At 36.3% G+C, this 26547-nt stretch overlaps 1 protein-coding gene across 2 annotated transcripts in view; it reads right to left on the bottom strand.

The window, feature by feature from the left end:
- Positions 1–830: 830 nt before the first annotated feature.
- LOC120523539 (SR-related and CTD-associated factor 4-like) overlaps positions 831–26547 on the bottom strand; it is a 440470-nt gene continuing 414753 nt past the window's right edge. For both annotated transcript variants that reach the window (XM_039744940.1, XM_039744941.1), the window contains one exon: positions 831–2033. In XM_039744940.1, coding sequence (XP_039600874.1) covers positions 1189–2033 — 845 coding nt within the window. In that variant the 3' untranslated portion in view covers positions 831–1188. The remainder of the gene's footprint in view (positions 2034–26547) is intronic.

Raw genomic sequence — 26547 nt, 5'->3', positions numbered from 1 at the left:
ATTACATAAAGGTTTTCAGAAGACATTACATAACTAACAAGTATGCCTAGCAAGCTTTGTAAATATTAATGTGGTAAACTAATACGACAAAAAAAATAAAGGACAAAACCAAACAATTACAACATATGTTAAGCACCTTTAAATCATGATCTTCAAACTAAGGTTGACTCCAAGCTAAAGGAAAACATGGTAATGCAAGTTGACACTAACAACCCCATAAAGACGGAGAACTGAGATGGAGTATCATTAACATACAGTATAAAAATGCATTCTAACATTTTTTTTTGTTTTTGCCTTAACAAGATAGTATCTGGATTATATTAGTAGCCCTTTATTTTATATTTTGCAAGTTGCACTAGTTTACAACATAAAGTATCTGACATGTAAATGTGGAGTGAAAGTGTGCTGTGAACATGGTTAAAAGTTACAATACAACTGGATAAAGCAATTCTGCTTCTCAAAGTAATATTGTTTAGTTTATAAGATTCTAAGTCTAATCAACAAACTATGCACAGTTGTTTACATAAAATGAAGTACATCTCAAAGGTTCTGAAAAGATTTTTTTTTTTCAAATTTACATTTTTACATAAACAAAACATTTCATTACAAAGTCTAGTATATTAGAAGAAAACAGCTGCCTTAAATCCTTCTTTGCATTAACTACTTTTTTATTTATTTATAATCTGCAATTTTTTTAAATATTAAAAATGCTGTTTGTTAAAGAAAAAGTAAAGTTTACATAGAACACTGGGTAAAAACGGTTTAAATACAACCTCAGTTTACACTAAGTTTTAAATACCAGTTTCATAGGAATAATGTGACACACTAAGTTTGTTACGAAAATAGTTTATTAAAAACAAATTCCTAAAGCTCAAATGTTGGTGGAGATTTATTTTCTTAATTTAAAAATTATAGAAACTGATCATATCCTATGGTTTGTAAACATTTAAAGTTAAAAAAAATACAGCAAAAGGGTGTTTTATTTGAAGTTAACTTGAACTTTTTGTTTGGAACACAGGAGGAGATGTAAACAAATGCTTACAAAGTTCCCCAGATCTATAAAGAGTTGGAAGGTAGCACAAGCAAAATATACAGCTTAAATTATTTCATCAACATTCAAGCTCAGAGGCAGGAAACTGTATATCAGTGGAACAGGACTATATAACTGCCTTCAAAATCATTTGGCAGTCACTGTGCCTGTTCTGTGTTTCTTATTTCTTCTGTTGATAAATTAGGCTCAGACTTTGGATCAACAGGCGTGTCACAAACCTTTGCTGTCTCAGATTCTGACTTAATACTTTCTTTACCAGAGTCTGTGGGTGGTTCTTTATTATTGGCATGACCATATTTCTCAGTTTTATCACTATTATCCAATTCTGATTTATCCTTTACATGACTATCAACTCTGTCTCTACAAGATTCACGGTCTCTAGAAATTCGATCTCTGTCTCTATAACTGCTAGACACTTTATTTCTGTCCTCAAAGTCTCTATGTCTGTCATGCTCTGGGCTTCTTCCCCAGTCCCTTCTGTCACGTCCACCACCTGGACGTTCATAGTCATCATGGCGGTTACTGTATCGATCACGACCATCAGGCTCACCACGGCCACTTCCACTAAAAGACCGCCTAGCAAAGCGTTCCTGGTCTCGATCTCTTCCATGACCAAAACTCTGCCTATCATTTCTAAACTGCCTAGCATCCCTCTCTTCTGGCCCTTCAGGACCTCTGGAACCAGCTGGAGCTCCAGGACCACCTTGCCTGACGAAAGGACTGTGGGGAGAGAATGGAGGGCGAACTGTATGCGGAGGAGGCATTCCAAAACCACCTGGTCCTGGTGGGGGCCCTCTCTGCATCATCTGTGGAGGCATTGGAACATTTGGACGAGGTGGAAGAATGGGAAATCTTTGCAAGTGGGGTGGAGGTAATCCAGGAGGCCTCTGAAGGGGTATCATTCCTGGTCTTGCTCCTAAAAGTCCCCCAGATGGAGGAGGAATGTTCATTACTGGCCCTGTTGGACCGCCAGTTTGATTACCTGTGGGGGGAAAAAAGAAAAGGAGTGTGAGAGAAAGAAAATAAGTAGTCCTAACTAATTAAAATAATTAACAATAGATCTTTTTTGTGTTAGTCTTAATTAGATTGTAAAACCAAAAAAATTAACTATTAATAAGTTAAATTGTGAGCAAAATACTACCGAATTCCCTAAATCTCTGGGAAAATAACACCAACTTACTTCAGAAAATTAATTTTAATATCCTGTTTAAGTTTATCCAAACACATGAATAAAAACTAAAATAAGAGAACAAAATATTTTTCAGAGAATTAAAAAAGTACTACAAAATTGTTTGTATGCAATTAAACGGCAACCAACAATAAAATCAGTTGCCAAGCTTCTTAATATGTATTTTAAATATACAGAAGTCTTTTGACACTATCCTTCTAGGTTTAGTGTTCAGACCAATACATTTTTTCTGTTTCTATTTGCATTACAAGATGTAAAATTAGAAAATAATTTTCTTTTTCAATTGCATATTGATAACACTCAACTATCACGTGAATTACACTCACAACCTAATTGGTTCCTGAAGTATAATCAGTAAAAAGTCTCAGCATGCCAAATGCTTATTTTTCTGTAAATGCAAGGTTAACACTGGGCATGAAGTAGAAACAAGTCGGATAAAAACACACATTCTAAAGGCAGAGAGTCATGTATGCTATGTTGTCTTCATTTTGCAAAGGTGGGAGACCTCACTGGAATGGTGGATAAGTTCTTGCCCATGACAAGAAAGGACAGGCTGCCAAATAGAGGATAAGACCTGGCAAGGCTGTCTTCTCAGACATTCTACCTGTGCTATCATATCAGCAAGTCCAGATTACAGTGAAGACACCACAAGGTAATTTTTGTTTTTGAGTGATCAAATGATTATTGAAAATTTGACAAGCACAGGTAACATAACGTTGAGACATTAAAAAAGTAATGAACATAAAGCAAGCATCCCACTCTCTTTTCTGTCTGATTCACATAATAGATTACCAAATTCTAAAAAAATTTGAATATGGTACTTATAATGACCACAGATTACCCAACTCTGGCAGAGCTAAACCACAGTTTCAAAAACTGCAGTACTGGATTGAGATTACTTGTTAATTCCTGCTACTATACTGTCAAGAGCAAGATCAAAAATTATAGAAAAAAAAAAACTGAAGAAAAAGGAAAAGGACAGAAGCATACTGCACACTTGAAGGTGGGATCTAAGTTGAACATAAAAGAAAAAGGAAGTGGAGGGAAAGAGAAAATTGGATATCAAAGACTAAAAAGGCCCAAAGAGTTGCAATATCTTGATAGGCCTAGGGTGGAAAAGAAAATGGATGGGCACTAATGCATAGGGAAATCTTTATTAAAGATAGGGGTGTGTGTATGCCATATTAAGCAAGATCCTAGAAGTTTCCCCATTTTATGCCATGTATGTAATGCACATGAAACTTAATGATGCAGGCACCAAAGAATTAAAATTTTTCCATTAAGAGAGAACTGAAAGATCTCTGGAGTGTAATTGTTAGCCACGAAGGAGTTTTGCCAGAGGAGTTAAACAGTTCAAGACTAGATGCAAAACGAAGGCTAAATAATGCAATTCTAAATCTGTCACAAATAAAAGTGAAACACTTAAGTCTTTTTATGGCACGTGAAATAAGAAAACAAAGATAAAACATTTTAACAATATTTTTATATGGTGGAAGGAAGAGTGTAATACAAAACATTTAAGGTAAGTAACAATGTTGATTTTAGTAATAGCTACTCTAGATCCGAATGACAAAGGAAGACCAGGGGCCTCATGCATAACGCCGTGCGTAGAATTCACACTAAAACATGGCGTACACACATAAAATGCAGATGCATAAATCTGTGCGCACGCCAACTTCCACTACATAAATCCCGGTCAGCGTGAAAAGTAACCTGACTGCCGCCACTCCCTAACTCCTCCCAGAATTACGCCTCTTTGAATATGCAAATCAATATAAATAGCCCTTAAGCTCAGCATTCTGTGAAAAGACAATGGCAAAAGCACTGGAGAAATTAGAAGAATTTCAGTAAATACCAAGTGGTGGCAAGGAAAAAAGTACTATTTCTTGGTTTAAACAGTGATATAAACAACAAAAGAAAGTTGATCGTATGACACAGAGTGTTGGAGAAACTCGAAAGTTCAAGTTCACAAAGTCACACAGTGCCCAAAATAAAAAAAGAAGTTGTCAGATATCAAAGTCGCTGTGAAAACGCGAGTCGTAGCCCACCGTCATATGGAAGCTTATTAGGGTACAGAGAAAAGAAAAAAAAAAAATAAATAAAAATAAGCACACGGGGAAAAAAAGCTCAAAATGTCAACTTTAATCTCGAAATTTCCCTTTTAATCATGTAGTTTATTTTGTTATTAAAGTAGAACAGCATAAACTTCATCTTAAAATCTTTAATTTACTAGTTTCTCAGATACCACTGTAACTAAAGTAGCACATTGAATGCTTTGTATTGTATGTGTTCTTCTGTGTGTGTGAATCACTACGTGCTTCTTAAAACGGGCTTTCTCTTCACCCAACAGGACACAGAATCCATTACATTCGTGATATTACAGCTCTCTAAATAATTTAAATACTAAGATGTATACTTGATATAATTTTCACGATGATAGGAATTAAAGCATGTATTAAAACATGGGAACACGGTGGCGCAGTGTCCAGAGATTGTTCCTGCCTCTCGCAAGATACTTGCTGCACCGAGCGCAACCTTCGATGAAATAATTTGTTGCAGCAATACTGTCTCTCTCAAACGTACTAACCCCCAATTCCTGTCCTTCCTTTTCTTTCTCCCAAGAACAAAATCGCCACACAATCAGCTCTGTAATACATGTCAAGCCATCTGTAAGCTTAGAAAGCAGATTCTTCAAAACTTTTAAGGAACATTGAAACATCTTCGTATTACATGTTTAATTATTCTGTCTATCCATCCATTGTCGCGCCAGCCCCAGTAAACATACAGCGCGAGGCAGGAACAATCCTTCAACGGGGTGACACTGTGTCCTCACATGTTTAATTATTAATAATATAGATTATTTAAATGATATTAAAATTGTATCTGTATAATGTAATAAACATTTTGCTGCATTTCATCTAAAAAATGATATTGTCATCATATGTAAATACACGTTTTATAAAGTGGCTCAGGTTGTGCAATAATATAACTGTATTGCAAGTTTACAGTCAGGTAATTGTACTTATAAGTACAAACAGTTCTACAAGGAGCACTTGATGATCTGATTGAATGCATTTATAGCTCTTGGGATGAAACTGTTTCTGAACCGTGAGGTCCCTACAGGAAAGGCTCTGAAGCGTTTGCCGTATGGGAGCAGTTCAATAGACAGCATGGCTGAGGCAGCGTGTGCTTGATGCTATATACCGATGATTCTCTTTCTGATCAGCTGCTGCAGAGTTGTGATTCCACACTCAGATATAGTGGAATAAATACTCTGCGTGGTGCATAGAGGGGAACAACGCTAAAGCAGCTATGGTATTTGAAAAATTTTGGCCATTCCGTGGACCATTATATTGTTACAGGTTAATTACAATCAGATGCCTTAAACTAATAAACGATATGCGGTTAATTTCAGTGTATTTGATAAAGCTGCATCAGGGATGTGGATCTAAAAAAGAATGGGAAACCACACTGGAACAAAAGCACTGCTTTGATGCTGGGTGCCGACAGTTTGCAAAACCAGGCGGAGAACTTGCGTATGCCAAGAATTTAGCTGCCGTGAAAATGTGCGTGGCTTTATGCCAAGTTTAGTTTTTATACATCTCGATGTGAGCATGGAAATGGGCATACGCAACATTTTTGTGCGTATGCACCGTTTACAGATGAGGCCACAGGAAGTTAGTGATTCCTTGATGGTTTAAAATCATCAAGTTGGAGGCTATAGTAATCCATAAACAAATGAAAAATATCAATTGTCCTAGCCAAGTATTTAAATGACTTAGTCAAAAAAATGGATAACGAAAATACATATTGGCATCAGGCACCATGCACTGAAGAAAAGCAGACTTTAACCAACTAATTCTGTACCTTGATGTAGATGAGGTGGTTTTACTACATTGCTCAATCTTTCTGCGTAATAGAGTGACACAGGTTGAAGGAGCATAGGGTAGCCTTCTGGAACAAATGGAAACTGTTTTGGCTTGACAGGTTACGTCTTAATAGAGGAGAGTTATTGTAAAACATACGAGTAGGATGGCCACAGAATGTTTAAAACTAGGCAGTAGGGAATCTGAGGATGGCAGGGGATGGGGGGATTGGGAAGTATTTAGGGCACTCCAGAATAATAACTTCACATAATGCTATCGACCGTAGCATTAATAAAAACATATAATCCTGTAATAAGTAGCCTACAAGCAATAAGCCAAAATAAATAAAAAAAAATACATGAAAACAGCCCGTCCTATTAGAAATACCAAGAATAAATCAAACTAATTGGAGTTGTATATACCAGTAATCGACATGAGGCTCAATTCAAGAAATAGGGATGAGTAATAATAATAATAATATAAGAAAAATGTCACAACTTGCAGTTTGCAAAGAAGTATGGGAGAATCTGTTTATATAAAAGAGCATAAGAATTCATGACCTTCTTCAGATGAGTGAAAAGCATAACTTAATGGCAGTATCTGGACATAAGAAAGCATAATGAAAGCCTAAATACCAGCAATGAATAAATAAAAGGGTGTTTTTAATAATATTAAAAAAGATGGGGTGATTACAGTATTATGGGACGTTAATCAAATATTAGCTGGGGAAAAACCCACAAATATTGATAGACAACAACAGGAATTCATATACACAACCAGTGGCTGTTTTTAATATAGTACCCTAAAACACAAATGAATAAAGAAGCCTGTCAAAAATTATTATTCTATAATACTCAGAATAGAATTCAGGGGGCTAAGGTGAGTGACCCGTAATGATCTATTGATCATAACAATAATGGTAATTGAGTTCTGGCAGTAAATTAAATTTTGGTAGAGCTTGGTAGAGATTTTATGAAATGTAGTAAAGTCTAAAAGAGAAAAACTACATATAGGACACTTTAAGCAAATAGATCATTGAGGAACAGTGAAGCAAGTTTAACATCATTTTAACATTTTACATAATAGTTCATCCTGAAATTAAGAAATTAAAGATGACACAGTGATCAAATATAAGCTGGTTATGTTTGAGAAGGATACAAAACAAGGGGCAATGGACAAAAAACCTAGTATTAGCCGAATAAGTGTTGGCGATCACTGAAAAAATCAGACTTGGCCAGATTATTACAAGTAGGAGGTAAAAAAAAAGTATATTTGAATAATGGAAGAAAATCCTGAAAATTACACATTATTGGCCACATGCAAACAATGTACAGAGGTAGCTGAAAGTTATAACAGAATATTAAGTTATTTATCTTGATATGTGGTCAACATGTAATGGAAAGCTATGCATAAGCTATATAATGCACTTGTGATGCCTCAACTACAATACTGTGTTCACTTTTGGCATTCATATTATAAAAAAAATATAGAAGTGCTACAGAAGCCCAGAGAACAATCTGGTTCCAAGACTGCACGGTATAATCTATAAGAAAAGATTAAAGAAGCTGAGCACTTCAAGTTTAAACATGAGGCCACTTTGATTACTGATGTATTCAAAATTATGCTGGGGATTAGTATAATGGACCCGAACTGTTACTTTAAAATTACTTTTTCAACATGAACACAAGGATATACAGTGATCCCTCGCTATATCGCACTTCGACTTTTGCGGCTTCACTCCATCGCGGATTTTAAATGTAAGCATATCTAAATATATATCGCGGATGTTTTGCTGGTTCATGGATTTCTGCGGACAATGGGTCTTTTAATTTAAAGTACATGCTTCCTCAGTTTGTTTGCCCAGTTGATTTCATACAAGGGACGCTATTGGCGGATGGCTTAGAAGCTACCCAATCAGAGTATGTATTACGTATTAACTAAAACTCCTCAATGATATACGATGTGCTTCCCAAGCGGTACTTGATTGTTTGCTTTTCTCGGTCTTTCTCACTATCTCTGACATGCTCTGCGCCTGACGGAGGGAGTGTGAGCAGAGGGGCTGTTTGCCTAGAAGATACGGATGCTACTGTAAAAAATGCTGAAAGACTACCTTCACATTGCTCCCTTCTTTGCGGCTGCTTTATCGCGGTGCGCATACTTAAAAGCCCAACAGCACGTATTGATTTTTTGATTGTTTGCTTTTCTGTCACGCTCTCTCTCTCTGACATTCTCTGCTCCTGACGGCGCTCCTTTGAAGAGAAGATATGTTTGCATTCTTTTAATTGTGAGAAAGAACTGCCATCTCTGTCTTGTCATGGAGAACAGTTTAAACTTTTGACTAAATGGTGTTATTTCATGTCTAGAGGGCTCTAATAATGTTAACAGTGTGGGAGAGTTTATAAGGGCTTAAAATATATAAAAATAACCATACAAACATATGGGTTCTACTGCGCAGATTTTCACATATCGCGGGGGGTTCTGGAACGCAACCCCCGCGATCGAGGAGGGATTACTGTAGTTATAAGTTGAGCAAATTAAATTTTCCATAAATGTTTGTAAATTTTCTTTCACACAGAGAATCACAAAAACAAAGACTAACTTATCTAATAGTGTGGCAAACAGTAGTACTTTGGAGAACTTTAAAACTCACCTTGATATATGTGAATAGAGATTAATGAGTTATAATGAGGTGAATGGCTTGTCCATTTTATAACTGTTCTAAGTTTCCAATAAAAGAAGCAGCCAAGAACAGGGTAAATGTCACATGATTTTCTTTGGTGTCATCACCAGAAATTATGCACAGAACATCAAACTTAGTCTCAATAGCACATATTGACACTGACCTGTATCTACATTTATGCTGAATAGTTTTTATTACACATGAGAACATGAGAAGCCTTTGTCAAATTTAATGTTTCGAGATCTGGTTGCTCTGTGGCACTTACATGGATAGATCATTTTGCTACACTTCTACCTTTGATGTAATATGTGAAGCGTAATATTTATTCACTACATTCAAACCTATAATATTAATAAAAATCAGAATATCTAACAGCCCAAGCACAGAATTCTGAAGGTCTCCACCGACAACCTTACTCCAGGTGTACCACTTTCTTGTATTTTTATACATCTCCTTCTTTTGAAATAGCACACAACTGAATGCTTTGATTTTTTTTTTTTTTTTTTATTCACCGCTGATGGCAATAACATCCAGCACCAGGACATACCATTGCTTCAAAATCATATTAGACATTTTCTGATAGCTTAAGTAAACAATATAACAAGCTTTTTGTAAGTTTACTACTGTACTTGCCCTGTTCCAGTTCACACAACTAATTTTCTTGGGGTGAGGTTGGGGTGTTTTACCTTCTGAATCTCTACTGGCAATTTGTTTCATAGAAGCAGGCCTTTACCTAATTTCTGACTTACATTGTTCATTATTTTAGAATTGACAGAGATGAGATTTTTGATTTCTTTTCCAGTTTCTCTTTCTGTGAACTGGATTAAAAACTAATTGCTACAATATACTGCCAAACAATTTTTTCTTTACTTTTTTCAATACTTATGGTGATTTTACGTCAGAAACAAAAACATTATTTACTCTTAGCTAATTCTTGCTTCTGTATTTTGTGAGTGAAACATTTACTTATGTGCAGTTCCCTGCATATTTTCTATCATTTTTCATCTACATTTTTTTACCATTACTTTTTTCTATCATTTTTCATCTACATTGTTTTACCATTACTTTATAGTGCAACACTGGAAAAATGCTTGCTGTTTATCTTACTTTCTGATGTAATTATTCCCAGTTTCTCTCTTGTGATCTCTATTTGCAGTTTGTGATACTATGTTTAATATTTTTTTGCTTTTTAATAATTGATTTAGTACATTATTTTTAATTATTAGAAAAATTATAGGCCATCTGTTCCAGACATCAAGCGAAGTACAGTTTTTTTTTTATTTTTTGTTTATAGAGTTGTATACCTCTTTTTGCTATAGGGTGGCAAAGGTACATTTTAGTGCTTACATAACTATACATCCTATTAGCTCTGGCATTTGGACTTTCTGTCTGAAGAGCACAAATGCAAGCTTCAAAACTTGGCTCGAGAGAAATATAAGAAAACCAATACTTCAGTGTTGGATTACATAATATGGGTTCAAATTACAAAAATGTGTGGCATTGAATATCTTCAGTGTAAGGAACAAAGCATCCCAAACCAAACTAAAGTTAAGTGGTTTTGAAAAGGTAGCTTGTTTTGATGCTCGCTTTGTTACGATGAAATGGACTAAGCAAATAGGAAAATGCAAGGATAAATAGAAAACTTGCATTTATAATATAACTTGGAATGTGTACGTTACAATGTTTTTATTACAGAGTATAATGCTGAAGTTCAGTATTGTATATCTGATCTAAACTGCTCATTTGCCTTGTAAAATGTACAATTTTCTCTGAAGAAAGTTAGAAACTAGAATTAGCCATACTTCGTGCACCTCTGTTTGTAAGTTAAAAGAAAACAGAAACTGCTGTAAATACTGTTATCTACAAAAAAGAACATTAAATTAATATTAATTTACACATTTACCTAGTTAATTTTGAGACAAAGATTGCAAAACATATAAATTATTTATCATATGCTAAGACAAATGGATGTTTTTATTGCTACAATTCACATGAATAAAAATTGAAAACTGAAAGATTATATACAGTATAGAATGTTAAAATGATCAAAAGCACTCTCCACATACTCTCTGGTATAATATATGCACAATTCTCTCCAATATGGAATTACGACCACTAAGTGCTTAGACAAATAAAAGAAAAATAATTTAAAAAAAAAGGCTTTACAAGTTTGCTCTATTCAAATATATGTCACAGGATGATGGTTGTTTTTAATGTGCATGCATACTATACATTTTATCTAACAATCAAAATAAAAATAGATACGCATGCATCAACAGTAAATTAAGCTGAAGCAGCTGTAAAAACAAATTTGGTTTCAAGCTGCTGCTGGTTGTTCTGTGTATGATGTGCTGCAGAGACATTTTGTAACTAGGCATCAAATCAAGATTGGTAAGATTCGAAGAAATCAAGATTGGTAAGATTCGTATGTTTTTAGCAGAGAAGAATAAACTCTTCCTTTCAAAGACATATTTGTTTTCAATATTGTTCTTCAACACCAGGTGGATGTTGATGATGTGCCATTTTTAACATGCATGCTCAGGGTATGTGAGGAGCTTTGCTGCTGAAACCCCTGCATGGCTCAGGAAGTGGCAAAGGCTTGGTTTAAATCTTTCTGGAACGGGTAAAGTAAGAAATCATTAATGGTAAAATGTTTGCAGTCACTACCAATTGTGCTTTAGTTAACACTAGAAAAGAAAAAAAAGACTTCTGTCAAACTAATAGATGATCCACTGCATCATAAATCAGCAAAACATAAGTTTGGTTGAAAAGGACCATCACTATGCCAAGCTACAGGGCATGGAATGACTTGAGAAGCTTATGTTTATGATGATATTGACTGTGTACATAAATAAGTTTAACCTATGCATGGGAGGGTGTTACAGATTGTCAACCGGCTGTATAAAAACTTTGAAAACTTGCACAAACAAAAGTTTCTTTTTATGCACAAGACATTGAAACAGTAACATTCTACTACTTTAAATACCTGAAATGGTTTTCTGTATATCATTTTATCAAAACTTAAAACTATTATACCATATAAGCAATACCTTATTTAAGCATTTTCTGAGAGATTTGAAGATTTACAGTAACATGGACCAATGTTTTCTTTTCTCAGCAACTCATATACTGTATATTTAAGTCTGGTGATGTGGATTTAATAGTGTCTCAGTTGACAGTTGAAGACTGAAATGCAACTTTTCAACATTCAGAGCTATGCACTTTGGAAAGAAAAGTTTTGACAACTGCACAGAATATTTCAAAAAAGCAGGGCACTTAAGCTGGAAAAAGTGTCCAGAAAAATTCAGCTGTTTGAAAATGGTTGCAAGGGCAGTGGTTAATGCTTTTTGTTCTACATATTTGTCAGTGTTGTAACGGAGTAAGAAACACTTTGTTACTCTACTCAAGTACGTTTTGAGAATATTTTTACTTGAGTATAAAATTTGATGCCTACTTCTATTTTAGTACATTTTTTGCAACACACATGGCTATTTTCACTCTGGTTTATTTTGCTGGAAATGTTCATTACTGCAGTATTACACCAGAAAACAAAAGGGCTACACAAATACAATGTTTTGCTCATTCAATTAATAACCACTAAAACTTGTTGATAACATCCAATCATCTATGCAGTTGTTCGAACTTGCGTAAGCCCATATTCCCATTCTGTTATTTCCAGTGCTGATGATGCTGTGTTTAGACACTGTTCTTAGTAGTCTGTATAAAAGAGCAGGGCTGATCCACAGGTTGCCACAAGGTAATGTTTATGTGCTGAGGTTTGCTGATTTTTTTTTAAGTGTGATGCTTTCTTGACTTCTGACATTATACCGGGCATCAGAATACTCGGAAACAGATCAGGAACTAGCCAGAAAAGACAAAAAAAAAACCAAAAAACCTGAAAGGCCATTCATTTGAATGTAAAAGAGATAAACTCACTAAATCAAAGTGATTTATTGAACATTACACACTATCTGGGATTGTTTAAACAAGTAATGTTATTATTGAACTAGCATATATACTCGCGGATAAGTTGGGACTTGATTTTACAATATCATTTCTGGTATTTTATAATGTCAGTCGTACAAGTCAAAATGCGGAAAACTCACGCTATTGGTAAAAGAAATTATGATATGCTAACGCCCACCTGAGAGAGTGTAACCACGGAGAACACTGACTTTTTTTTCCATGTGGGTGCGGCAATGCGCTTTATCAGCATGTGCTCCTAACCTCTCTCTCTCTCTCTCTCTATTGTGCCTATGTGACCACGCAGTAATGCCCAAACTATTCCGAAGCAATGTTTTCACGGATTTGTGTTTTTTGTATCTCACACCCTCATACACCTTTATCGTAAGAGAATCCCTTATCTACGATGGAACCTTCGGTCAGAAGAAAATATGAAGCTGGTTTTAAATTAAACGTTGTTGAAGTAGCGAAAGAAATTGGTAACTGCGCTGCTGCAACAAAATTGGGCATACAAGTCAGGGTCTGATTTTATGATCGATATTTTGGGTTTCAAGACCCGACTTATATGTGAGCATATACAGTAATTATGTCAATCGTCATGTAGTCTGGTGTTATTTGAACAAATTGAGAGTAATGTTTTCCTAAAAAACATTTTTGTTATGAACATTCACTTAACAAAGGTGTTTTCAGGGATGAATTTTCTCTTTTTTAAATAAAGGGAAGGCCTATGCACCTCTCCTAATAGCCTCTACCCCGACTAAATTAAGATACAAATATTAAGATGTCTACTCATGACAAATGTCACTGCTTAAAGTTGCAGTAATATGGCTGCAGTGATTTAATACAAATTGCATGCAAAAAATAGGTAGTATGAATTATTTTAATTTATTTGAACACAGATCAAAGAATTGGCTGTAAATGGAACACTACTCTCTCAAAATATGAAACTGACAGTAACAAAAACAAATGTGCAACTGATAATGCCAAAGTAAACAGCCTGCTCCCTTCTGGAAAAAACTCTATATAGACAACTACAGCTTACTGTTAGTTTTGTCAATTTCTTCCATAAACGTAGTTCATTTATTAACTTATAACCATACCTATTTATTGCATACAGGAAATGCTATACTAAATGGATTCTTACATAATTTTCTAAATTCTGTTTCTAGCTAAACTTCGAATCTCACCGCAACAGGATGACGCAGAAGTGATGTACCCGGTCCCCCTCAGAGAGACAGCAAGGCTAAATGCACCAAAGGAAGAGGTAGATACAGCTGGAGTGCAGTCGTTACTAATGAAAGAAAGTAGCATTGCTTTCTTTTCTGTTTCAGGAGACATGGCTTTCACCCATCACTACTGGATATATTTCTTCAAAAGTCCGATCTTTGCACAATGAAAATGGATGAGCTTTAATTTCTTATATGCTTTAAAACTGACTATTCACTTGCTTCAGTTGTTTGCGACATGGCTGACACATTTAATTTGTCACAAGGCTTTCAATCTTCCTGGGTACAACCTTTTTAGAGCTGATCAAAGTTATGATCAATGAAATAAACAAACGTTGTGGAGTGTGATTCTTTATTAATAATTTGTGGAGCACAAGGTGTTAAAGTGCAGAGAACCAGCAGCTCACCTCATGTAGAATTTCCAAATTATATCTTAGGAGAGAGAGAGAGTCCTCACCTCCTACTCCTTAAGTTATTAATTATATCACTGTCAACAGGGTAGAATCATCTAAATTTATGAGCTCAGCTATCACCTACAGTCAACCGGTACGAAAAACATAACTAGTCTTATCTTTTTCCTCCATTAACTTAAAAAGTTAAAAGCTGAAATTTTTTTATAGAGCTGTCACTGAAAATATCCTCACTTTCTCCTTAACAGTTTGGTATGGCAATGAATCTGCTTACTCAAAATGTGAACTGCAGCATGTTATTCTTACAACAGAAAAGATTGCATGCCTGAAACTGGACTCCGTTGAGGTCCTGCATCAACAAGTCAGGAAACATGTAGAAAATATAAATAAAGACCACACTCACCCAAACAATCTCCTTTAGTTATTACCAGCAAGGAAATGTTATAGGTCACTAAAAGGAAAAACTGTTAACACGTACAAGCAGTTTCTTTCCTAATGCAGTCACAATGATTAAACAGTCTCTTGATTCATTGTCATATTTACCAAATTTCTATTCTCCATTCAATATAAATTATGTTTATTTTATTAAGGACTTGCCTATTAGTGGGTGGGAGTGCAATTCTACTTTACGAAATTGTTTTATATATTGGTGTTTACAGTATATAATTTGATTTGATGGTGTCATGTAATGTATATTGTGTTAATTCTGTGAACGTTAAGTTTAAAAATTCACAAGATTCAAGAGTTTTATTCGTCTCACACACACAATGATATAGGTACAATATTCAGTAAAATGGATAAAACTAGCCTACTCCAAGATTATGCAAAAGAGAAGTAAACACACAATAAAATAAATAATAAAATTAATAAAGTTAATAAAATTAGCGAAATTCAATAACATTAAGTTAAATTAAACTAGATTAAAATTAAGTTAAAAATCTGAAACAGTATAAAGTGGCTGTGCAGAAGGTTAAAGTGCTATGAGTTTTAGAACTGAATATTTGCTGGTATGTCAGAATTCAGGATCCTGATGGCCTTATGGTAAAAGCTCCTCGAGTCTCTCAGTCTTTGCCATTAGGCTTGGCGTCCAATTGTCCCAGTTGTGCAGGCTGAAAAGTCTGTTGCTGGGTTGGGTAGAATCGATAATTGTTTTAATTGCAGTGGTCCCACAGCGACTGGTGTAGATATCCTTCAGAGAGGGCTGTGTTGCGATCTTTGCAATCAGTATGGGTACAATAACCGATTTTTTATGACAGGTAGGAACCTGGGGTAAACAGTCATTGAGGATGATGTAAACATTCCAGCTTGCTGATCTGCACAAGATTTAATAATACGGAGGCTCCATCTGGACCTGGTGCTTTCCCACAGTTCACATAAGCACAAAGAACACTGCACTCTGAAACAGAGATCGCAATTCTGCTGTTCTGAGAAGTGCTAATGCTTGCTCTGTTATCCTTGTAAATGGCAAGTTAATGCTAGCTCTATTAGTGTCAAACCGCACAGAGGAAGCATTCAGTTCAGCCAGAGACGATTCAACACACACAATAGGTTTAAATCTAAAGTCTGTAATGGTCGGTAGTCCCTGACGCATTCATTTACTGTCCAACAGATGAAAATTCAACTCAACTTTCTTCTTCTCCAAACTCTTTGTTTCCTTCATAACACTCCTCAGGCTGCCTTGTCCTCACAATAGTCTCCAGTCTGCAATCTCACATTTTAAGCCGCAATGCACACGGCTTATGACTGGGGAAACACTGTGACGATGCGGGTTCCGATGGGAGCTCTAAACCCAACACCGTCAGTAATGTCACTGATGAGCTGGACAGTAAGGCACAACAATGAAGCAAGGGGATGGTGCAAAATGGTGGAAAGTGATTTTATTAAAACAACAAAACTCAAAAAGTGTCCAAATAAATAATGCAGTGCTTCAAAAATCTTCAAGTAAAAACAAGTGAAAGGGTAGAGGTTAAAACATGATAAAAAAAAATCCTTTAAAAACAACGATGTTAAAACAATGGCTGGAAGCAGTCTTTTAAAACAGATCCCAGTTCCTTTCTACTGGTGACTCCCCTGCTTCTCCCGTCCAGGCTATGCACCAGGGGAGCCACACTACCTGCAGCTGACCTTCTTACTGCCTTCTACCGCTGGTCTGTTCGCTTTTCTGATCCCTGGCTCCGGTAGGCTTCACCAGACCGTGACTTGGGCTCCCCAGCGACCAGGGCGCTCACGCTAGCGGGGTTAATTTCCCAAGTCCGGACTACCGCAGCCTACTCGGCCTTATGCGGCGAGTCATCCTCCTTTCGGTCACTCCTGCCCCTCACTAATACTCAGCGGGTGTGACCACTACCGGACTGCTCCCAGGGTGCTGGCCAAACACCCAGGCTCATTGCTCAGCTGCACCTTTGCTTGTTCATGCACTGGCTTTCTCCTCCCAGCTTCCTGCCGCCACCTTCTCCTATAACCTCCATTCATTCTCCTTTCTCTTTTGTTTTTTCTTTCTCCGCTAGCTGCCTCGCGCTTTTATTATTTATCACAGGGACACGGATCAGGTGTGGCAATCAGCAGCTCCTGGCAACAATTACGGATGCAGATGACTACTCACCTGTGCACTTAAGCGAGGACCGCCCACATCACGAATTCCCCGGTAACCGCTTCAGGCCACACCCCCTCTGTAAGCCACGAGTGCAGTGATTATTTAATAATATATAAATAATAATTTAAATATTATAATATATTGGCCTTTTTGACTTGAGCTGTGGACCTGCTACACCACAAACACCAGATTAGTTTTGTTGGAGCGATGGACTCCGCTAACATAGCAACAAAGCTGACAGCTACATCCACATACTCTATTGACATCATTATTGCTTGACCGGAACATGTCCCAGTCCACGTCATGTAGCATGTCTTGCAGTATGGCTTCTATATGGATATAATGCCAAGATAAATTCCTAACAAATATGTTGCCTGTTAAAGTTCAAAGTTAATGTTCAAAATAGGCTCACTGAGTCTTGTATCAGTATGTCTAAGTATTTCTACGTAGGCACAGTGTGCATTTCTTAATCTTCACTGAATAACCAAATGATGAAAAAAAAAAACCACACTAACATATGTCACCAAAAATGAAAATAAATTAGAATTAGTTAAAAGGTCAAAAAGCTAATAGTAAAACAAACAAACAAAAAACCTAAAATATCCTTTTACACAACCAAGGAAAAAAGTTTAAGCTTAATGACCAGATTTGAAAAAGGAGTACAATGAAATGAGATGCCAAGCTGAATACCTGTAGCCATCATCAAAGAGACATTTACGTTATTTAATATACACACACACACACACACACACACACACACACACACACACACACAGAACCCTGCAAAAGTATTCAAATCCTTGACCAATTTTCGAATTTTACTGAATAAAAAATTCTATGCTGAATTTGTTTTTTGTTCTTTATTTCGCCTTATACAATTTCTGGTATTAGAAATGTGTTAGTTTTCGCATACCCCTTGCAGTCAGAGCACAGGGTCAGCCATTGTACAGCGTCCCTAGTGCAATTGAAGGTTAAGGGCCTTGCACAAGGGCCCAGTAGAGTAGGATCTCTTTTGGCAGTGACAGGGATTTGAACCAGCAACCTTCGGGATACCAGTGCAGATCCTTAATTTTAGAGAGAAGAACTGAAACTAAACTTAGTAACATTGTTTAATGAAAAATACTTTACATGTACTTTTATATGGTTCTTTCTGAGTAATCCAGAGGTTACCCCAACACAATTTGCTGAGGGTTATTACTAGTGATGTGCAACAACCCCAGAGTTTGCTAATCTGTGATTTGGTCAAACTTGCAAAATGTATTGAAGTCAATGGGGAACTGAACTCATTTTGAGTGGATTATTATCATACTATGATTTTTTAAGTGTCCCACATGGCTAGGAAAGCATCCAACAACTATGGTGGACCAATTATTTTTGCCAAAAATGTGACTAGAACGGTGAAACTGCAGTGCTAACTACAGTACCACTTTGCCTCAAACAACAAAAGACGCACACAGAAGGTTAACCACCAAAAAAAAAAAAAAAAAAAAAAATAGCACAAAGAAAAAAAAAAGATACACATGCACATATATACCTCACTGACTGACTGACTGACTCATCACTAATTCTCCAACTTCCCGTGTAGGTAGAAGGCTGACATTTGGCAGGCTTATTCCTTACAGCTTACTTACAAAAGTTAAGCAGGTTTCATTTCAAAATTCTACACGAAACAGTCATAACGGTCGACAATGTCCGCCATGTTGAACTTTGTTATTCATGGCCCTATCTTCACGAAATTTGGTAGGCGGCTTCCCTGCGCTAACCAAAACCGATGTACATACTTATTTTGGTGGTATGACGACACTGTCGGCCGTCATATTGAACGTTCCAACGTCACTAATTCTCCAACTTCCCGTGTAGGTAGAAGGCTGATCCGATCTTCACGAAATTTGGTAGGCGGCTTCCCTGCGCTAACCGAAATCGATGTACGTACTTATTTTGGTGGTATGACGCCACTGTCGGCCGCCATATTTAACTTTCCAACGTCACTAATTCTCCAACTTCCCGTGTAGGTAGAAGACTAAAATATGGCAGGCTCATTCCTTATAGCTTACTTACAAAAGTTAAGCAGGTTTCATTTTGAAATTCTATGTGTAACGGTCATAAAGGTCGACAATGTCCGCCATGTTGAACTTTCTTATTTATGGCCCCATCTTCATGAAATTTGGTAGTCGGCTTCCCTGCGCTAACCGAAACCAATGTACATACTTATTTCTGTGGTATGACGCCACTGTCGGCCGCCATATTGAACTTTCCAACGGTCTTTGTTACTTATGGGCCTATCTTCAACAAATTTGGTACGCGGGTTCCCAACGCTAACTGAATCCTACTTATATATATATATATACATATATATATATATATATATATATATATATATATATATACACTAGTAGAATACCCGGCTTCAGAGGAGAAGTAGTGTGTTAAAGAAGTTATGAAAAGAAAAGCAAACATTTTAAAAATAACGTAAGATGATTGTTAATGTAATTGTTTTGTCATTGATATGAGTGTTGTTGTCATATCTATCTATTTATATATATATATATATATATATATATATATATATATATATATATATATATATATATATATAGCAAAATAGCTGCATTGGCAGAGAAGTAAAAAGAAAAGGAAACATTTTAATAATAACGTAACATGATTGACAATGTAATTGTTTTGTAATTGTCATGAGTGTTGTTGTCATATCTATATATATATATATATATATATATATATACACACACACATATACACATATATAAACATATATATACATATAAACATATATATATATATATATATACACATATATATATACAGTTATATATATATACATATACACACATACATATATATACATATATATACACATACTGTATATATACACACACACATATATACATACTGTATATACAACATATACATATCTACATATATACTGTATATACACATATATATACAAATCTACATATATATATCTACATATATATATTAGGTGGGACTCGATTAAAAAATTAATCCAATTAATTAGAGGCTGTGTAAGAATTAATCTTGATTAATCGTATGTAATCGACACGTAAATTTGCCCCAAATCGCAAATGTTTTTTTTTTTTAAAACGGTTTTAGTGGGCTTACAGAATCAAATAATAGACATGGACATGAATATTGTAAACTGAAGCTGTTTTAATTTCTGAAAAAAGCTTTTAAACTGCATTTGAATTCAAAACAGAAACAAAAATATCATCCCTGGTTAAAATTGGGCAGACTTAAAAATAAAGTGGTAGTTTAAGTACTTTAAGTACATTTTCAGAATAGTATTGTCTTTAAATAATAATAACCAAAATTTCACCATAAAGTGCAGTTTTTCTTCTTAAAAAATAAGTCAGAAACATAAAAGGTAATTTGACCAGCTTACTCTTTAAACTCTGAGTAACATTAGCCAAAATTATTTTGTACATTAGGCTAAAACAGTGTGATCATTGAACATTTTGTAATTAGATGTATTTAGAATTACTAACGGTCACGGAAGTCCAATGATCCCCAGTAAGAGCCACAAAGTCCGCTTTCTGTAATGCATCTAATTTTGCTTGCTTTTCAGTGTGCACAAAACCATGCTTTTATCAAGGCTTCTCGGGTAGTCGAAATGATCAGTCGTAGGAACGCGCTTTATTCCGACTCTAACATTTTTGTAGCTGTGATGTGTGCATCAGTGTAATGGATGTACCAGGAAATCATGCATTGACAAAAGTTCCCGTTTGCTTGGAATTGAAAGTGTGATTAAATGCGTTATTTTTAACGCGTTATGGAGTACATGCATCAAGCTTCTCAACTGTGCTTGTGCTAAGAAAGGGAAAATTTTAAAAATAACGTAACATGATTCTGCGTTAACCTAATATTTTTCATACGTCCCAAACCAAGGAGATGGGAAGGTAAAATGAATCGGTAGCGCGTACATAGTCAGTACATCCCTCTCGAATCGAACCTCGAATGTCGGTGTTAGAGGCTTAAGACTCTACAATTGCGCCACCGCTTGTCTATGCTAAAGTATATATTGTAGATCGGGCTATAGATATACATTTATATATATACCGTGTATCGCAGTGGAGAAGTAGAAGTTATGAAAAAGAAAAGGGAACATTTTAAAAATAACGTAACATGATTGTCAATATACAGTAATTGTTTTGTGAGTGTTATTGAATGTTGCTGTCATCAAGGATTTGATTATCATTATTTCTTTCAATCAGGCTCGTATTTGTGCGATGTGTTCAAGTTACATTCCGTGTTTGTCAATCGTTGTAAAGATAAGAGGTTTCATTCATCGATTAGTTCCTTACTGCATCAATAAACAGCTCGTCTTCCTTTTTATCTGTGATGTGACAAACTGCATGCACGGGTTTTTTTTTTACGCTGTCTTCCTTTAGCGGGACATTGACTTTTTCCACCGTGTGCTTTGTTTCCACAGTAGCTGCATTTATGAATATGCTTATCAGGCGCTTCATATTTTTGCTGCCTTTTCAATTGTGTAATTCGGTTTTGTTCAGCTCTTTGGAACTGTTGCTTTTATCTGTGCACTGCATCAGTTCACGTGAGCCACTCGGTGTACTTGCATCGAAGGTTCCCAGCTGTGCTGGTGCCATCTCGTGCTATGTCCATAGCTTTATTTAATGTTACCTTAGTCCTGGCACTTAAAACTTTCTCTGGCAGTTTCGCTGAGTTTGTGTCAAACACCACCCTGACCATCTCATCTTCCTCTCCATAAGCACAGTCCTTCACCCGTGAATATTTAGTGGCAGTTTGCTATTGGATTGCCGCTGACGGATGGCCTTATATGGGCAGGCACTAAATTACAAACGCCAGCGGCAGCCTGTCTATGAACTTAATTTAAAGTGTAGGTTTACATCGTGCTTTGTTTCAAGTAGCAGAACTCGCTTCTTATTGTTTAGCTGCCTTCTCAATTATATAATGCATGTTTTCTTGAGCGCTTTTTGAGGTCTTCCTGGTTTTCTATGTACTGCGTGATTACGTGGGAGGCGTGATGATGTCACACGAAACTCCCCACGGCGTTGAAGCTCATCTCCATTACAGTAAATGGAGAAAAACTGCTTCCAGTTATGACCATTACGCGTGGAATTTCGATATAAAACCTGTCCAACTTTTGTAAGGAAGCTGTAAGGAATCAACCTGCCAAATTTCAGCCTTCCACCCACACGGGAAGTTGGAGAATTAGTGATGAGTCAGTGAGTGAGTGAGTGAGTGAGGGCTTTGCCTTTTATTAGTATAGAGATATATATATATATATATATATATATATATATATATATACACGTCCATAGCCTGCAGCTCGGTCACCGTGTGAGGCGGCGTTGGGTCCCATCCCAACGCCTCCCGCGTTGTTGGCTGCCTGCCTATATAAGGCCATCCGTTGCTCCGATCTCTACATTCCCTTCCTTGCTTCGCCATGGGATTCACGTCTCTATGCTGATAACTGCTGTGTTTTTATTTAATCCACGGCTTCTCCGCTGTTTTATTGTTCGTTTATTACGATTATATTTATTGTGTAGGTATTTTAGACTTACTTTACATTGTTCAGGTACCCATTAACATGTCTATCGAGGTGATCACCATCGATCAAAGAACTGTCACTTACCGAGTGGTTTCCGTGCCCAGAGATGGCACCTGCCTTTTCCATTCTCTGTGTTACATATTGCACGGCCATATCAGGCTCACTCTTGATATCCGGAGGAACATTGTGTCTTATGTATTAAATGACTGGGACAGGTTCAAGGTGTGGACTGATGACGGTACAGGAGATAATTATACTATACAGGAGCACTATAAGAGTGAAATGCTTAAGCCCATCACCTATGGTTCTGCATATGAGTTGATGGCTGCTGCTGAATTGTTCAGTTGTCGCTTTCAAGTGTACCAAAATGGCCAAATATTTTACACCTTTCGACAACCGCCAATGCCTCTTAAACATCTTAGATTCACAGGTGACGATTTCAGTAGTGGACACTTTGATGTTTATGAATGTTTCAACTCTCAAAAAGCTGGATGTGAAGTTATCGATGAAACCGGTTGTATGCTTACAACGCTTGACAGATGCTGAATGTCACTTCAACACAAGTCCTGCAAATACTAATTTAATTGAAACAAACCATGAAACTCAAATCAATTATGACAGCAGCAATCCAAGCTGTGAGATTTGAGACAAGATTACTTTTCACATGGCCAACTGTACGTTGCATGATCAAGAGTAAGCTCAGCGTACAGCTTGGTCATATTACAAACGAAGGGCCGAACTGACAATGTGGTATACAAAGAGATCCTTAACAAATAATTATTGGTATATTTTCCCTCAGTTTAAAAAGGTTTAATTTTCTTCTTAATAAAAATTTTAAGGCAGTACTACGCCGCTGAGAAGCTAGCTGCCTCGCGCTTTTATTATTTTGTTAATATATATATATATACACACACACACTCACATTTTATATCTATCTCATCGCGCTCACAGGGATCCAAACTTCTTACCCGGCTGGGACGCCACCATAACAGATGGACCAAAGGAAAGGGGCTTGCACGGGGCAATACCTCCCCTGGGGACAACAGAGGGCAGCCCCCCTGGCGTGCTACAGTGCCACGGGTTTGAAGCTTGGAAGCTCAACCGTGCTGGGGAGCATGGAGAATAGCTGGAAGGAGATTGGAGAACACCTGGCACACTTCCAGGTGCTCTATAAAAGGGGCCAGCTGCCACAACTTTAGGAAGTGGACCAAGCTTGCTGGAGCAGGAGTGATGGCAAGGAGAAGGAAGAAAGCAACAGTGTATTGGTGCTTTGTACTGTACTGTGCTATGTAATGGGGAGCAAAGGAAAAGCGCTTTCTCACTTAATATAAATGAATGCTGTGTGGCAAGACTGGGCTCATTGTCTGTTGTGTATGTGGCTTGGGGAGTTATACGTCCACTAGTGGTTCACACAGTAAATCTTACATTATTATTTCACAGGGGCTCACTTAAGGTTTTTTTTGACTTCTAAAGGCAGCACACAGCTAATTGTGCATTCACAGGGATCAATGTTATATATCTGGTAGCAGTACTCATAATATTCTAATTAAGATCGGCTAAGTTAATGTAACCCTTAAACGAAAATGACAAGTTTTTTTGTTTTTTAAAACACATGTGGTTACAGATCTGGCTGGATAGTGTCCTGACATCATGCATGTGTGAAGCAGATCAGGTAGTGACAGTAATCATGCATGAAAGTTCTTTGCATTGCTGCTAAAGCTCTGTAATGTCATGCTGGCCTCAGAAAACATCAGGGGGAACTTGGACAAAAATGACCGTTTGCATCGTGAATTTCCAGGAAAATATTCAGTGAACAAGGTTACCACCAAACACAATATTATAATAAATAATAAATAAATATTACAAAATAATCAAAACCACATGAAAATGTAATTGTTACAACATTTAACATTAGATAAAGAATGCAAACAATGAATATATAAAGTGGTTCAGTTTGTCACAGATTTCAAATGTTGAACACATTTCAATAAATATGTATTTCAGGTGCTTTATTTTGTAATGACAAAAGAATGAACTGGTGCAACAACTGAAATGAAAAATAAAATTGATTTTTTTATATTATATTAATAAACAACTGCAAAGCACTTTTTTGGGGTACAGTCGCATAAAACATGAAAGCACCTATTGTTATGTCTGTCTGTACATATGAAACAATGTGGCTGGATTTATTTAAATTTGACAGTCTCTATCTTAACGGAACTTAGTCAGGAATGTTTAACAATTTTCACTTGTTACGCATGTGCGCCAGAGGGTCATCTTCCAGGTTTGCCTAAAATAAGAAATACCACCCTGGAATGAAAGGGGGCACTGCGGTTAACAGTCTAGCCCCCTTCTTCCCTCACAGCCTTGAGAAACCACCCCTTAAGGGGGCAGAGACAAAAGAAGCTCCACCTCGCCTTTTATGGGCTGAGCATTTAAAATGAGACCACTCTTGGAGGACTGCATCTCATTTAATGTTGACGAGGCTTCTGTTCTAAGAAATTAGCCAGAAATTACATATCTTTAAAACATCTGATTGAAAGGACTTATTATCGACAAAAATGCACCTCAAGTTTTGTTCTTTTTATGTTCATTTTTTTGGAATTCATCTGGGTTTTTATGCCCATTTGGCATCCCAATCAGCTTGCTTTTTTGTCCTCTATCATCATTTCGCCCTTCTACACACTGAGATACCTTGAAGCATGCTATACAATCTTTTGAATTTTCAAAGCTACTCTGCAAAAAAAAAAACACTGATTAAAGAAAAAAAGATTTTCAAAATTTAACAAAGAAATTTTTTTTACCTTTTAATTTTATTTTGAAAAACCACATCATTACAAATTCAATGGGAAGCTACTCAGTCAAACAAATAACTTCATAAATATGACCATTTAATTCAAAATGAACACAAAGTAGAAAAAAGGAAAAACAAAACAAAGGGAGTCGTGGACAAAAGCAAAAAAAAAACGTTTTCAAATATGATTAAATATGAATTACATTAGATTCGATCACAGGCTTAGCATGCTTATTCTAAAATAATGTTAATAAATTCTTGCCATGTTTTTTAAAAAAAAAGTTTTGTACATTTAGTTGAATTATGGAATGCTTGGCACATAAAGAAGTACAGTGTATTGTATGTTAGGCTAATTTCCACTCTGCTTCTGAGACCTGCTTAAAAGGTCCCCTAAGATCTTTGGATGGTAAATTCTTTGAAATATTTTTTATATATTGTTGAAATGTAATTACTAGCTCACTAGGCATGGGATTGATATGAGTGTGAGATCTGTAAGTTTAGTAAGGTTTCTTGAAACAAAATTTCTAATTTAAATATGGGAAAATCGTGTAGCTGGAAAGTTACATTTGGAGTACAACTGCTCATAAAATGCAAATGTGTTGTTTATATAAAGACCTCAAGCTGTCTTAATCCCTAGTGTTGTCCACAAGTTAAACACTCAGCTTATTTGAGAAGGTGGAGGTAAGTGATAAACAAGTATGGGAGAAAAAAACAGTTTTTCTACCCTGAAATGTATCCTGCATTGGATCCATGTTTTAAGGTGTATGACTGGATTGCTGGTAAATGGATGATAGTTAGCATTGAATGGAGTGCAAAGCAGGGTATATAAGAAAGATTTAGAACAAATGATGATTTACGCACATGTTGCATTGTTCTCGGTCAGACGGGCGTGCTTGCATGCTTTCGCTGTGAACTCTTTGTGCTCTATTCCATTTCCCTTCCGGTTCGTACGCGCCGATTACTGTATTTAAGCACGTGTTCAGCCTCTCCCTGTTCACTGTTCTCAGTCAGACGTGCATGCTTTACCAGTGAACTCTTTGTGCTCTTCAGTATTTCTTGTGCTTTTGCAGTTAACCATGGCTTCTAAGCAAGTGAAGAGTGCTGAGAAGAAGGCTTTGAAGAAAATTGAAATCAAAGTAAAGAAAGAAATTATTGAAAAGTATGAGTGTGGCGTTCGTGTTACTGATCTTGCCACCGAGTACAAGAAGT

This window comes from Polypterus senegalus, chromosome 2 (assembly GCF_016835505.1).
Source record: "Polypterus senegalus isolate Bchr_013 chromosome 2, ASM1683550v1, whole genome shotgun sequence".
Taxonomy (NCBI): domain Eukaryota; kingdom Metazoa; phylum Chordata; class Cladistia; order Polypteriformes; family Polypteridae; genus Polypterus; species Polypterus senegalus.
Note: the sequence above shows the minus strand (reverse complement) of the source record. Positions and strands in the feature narration are given on the sequence as shown.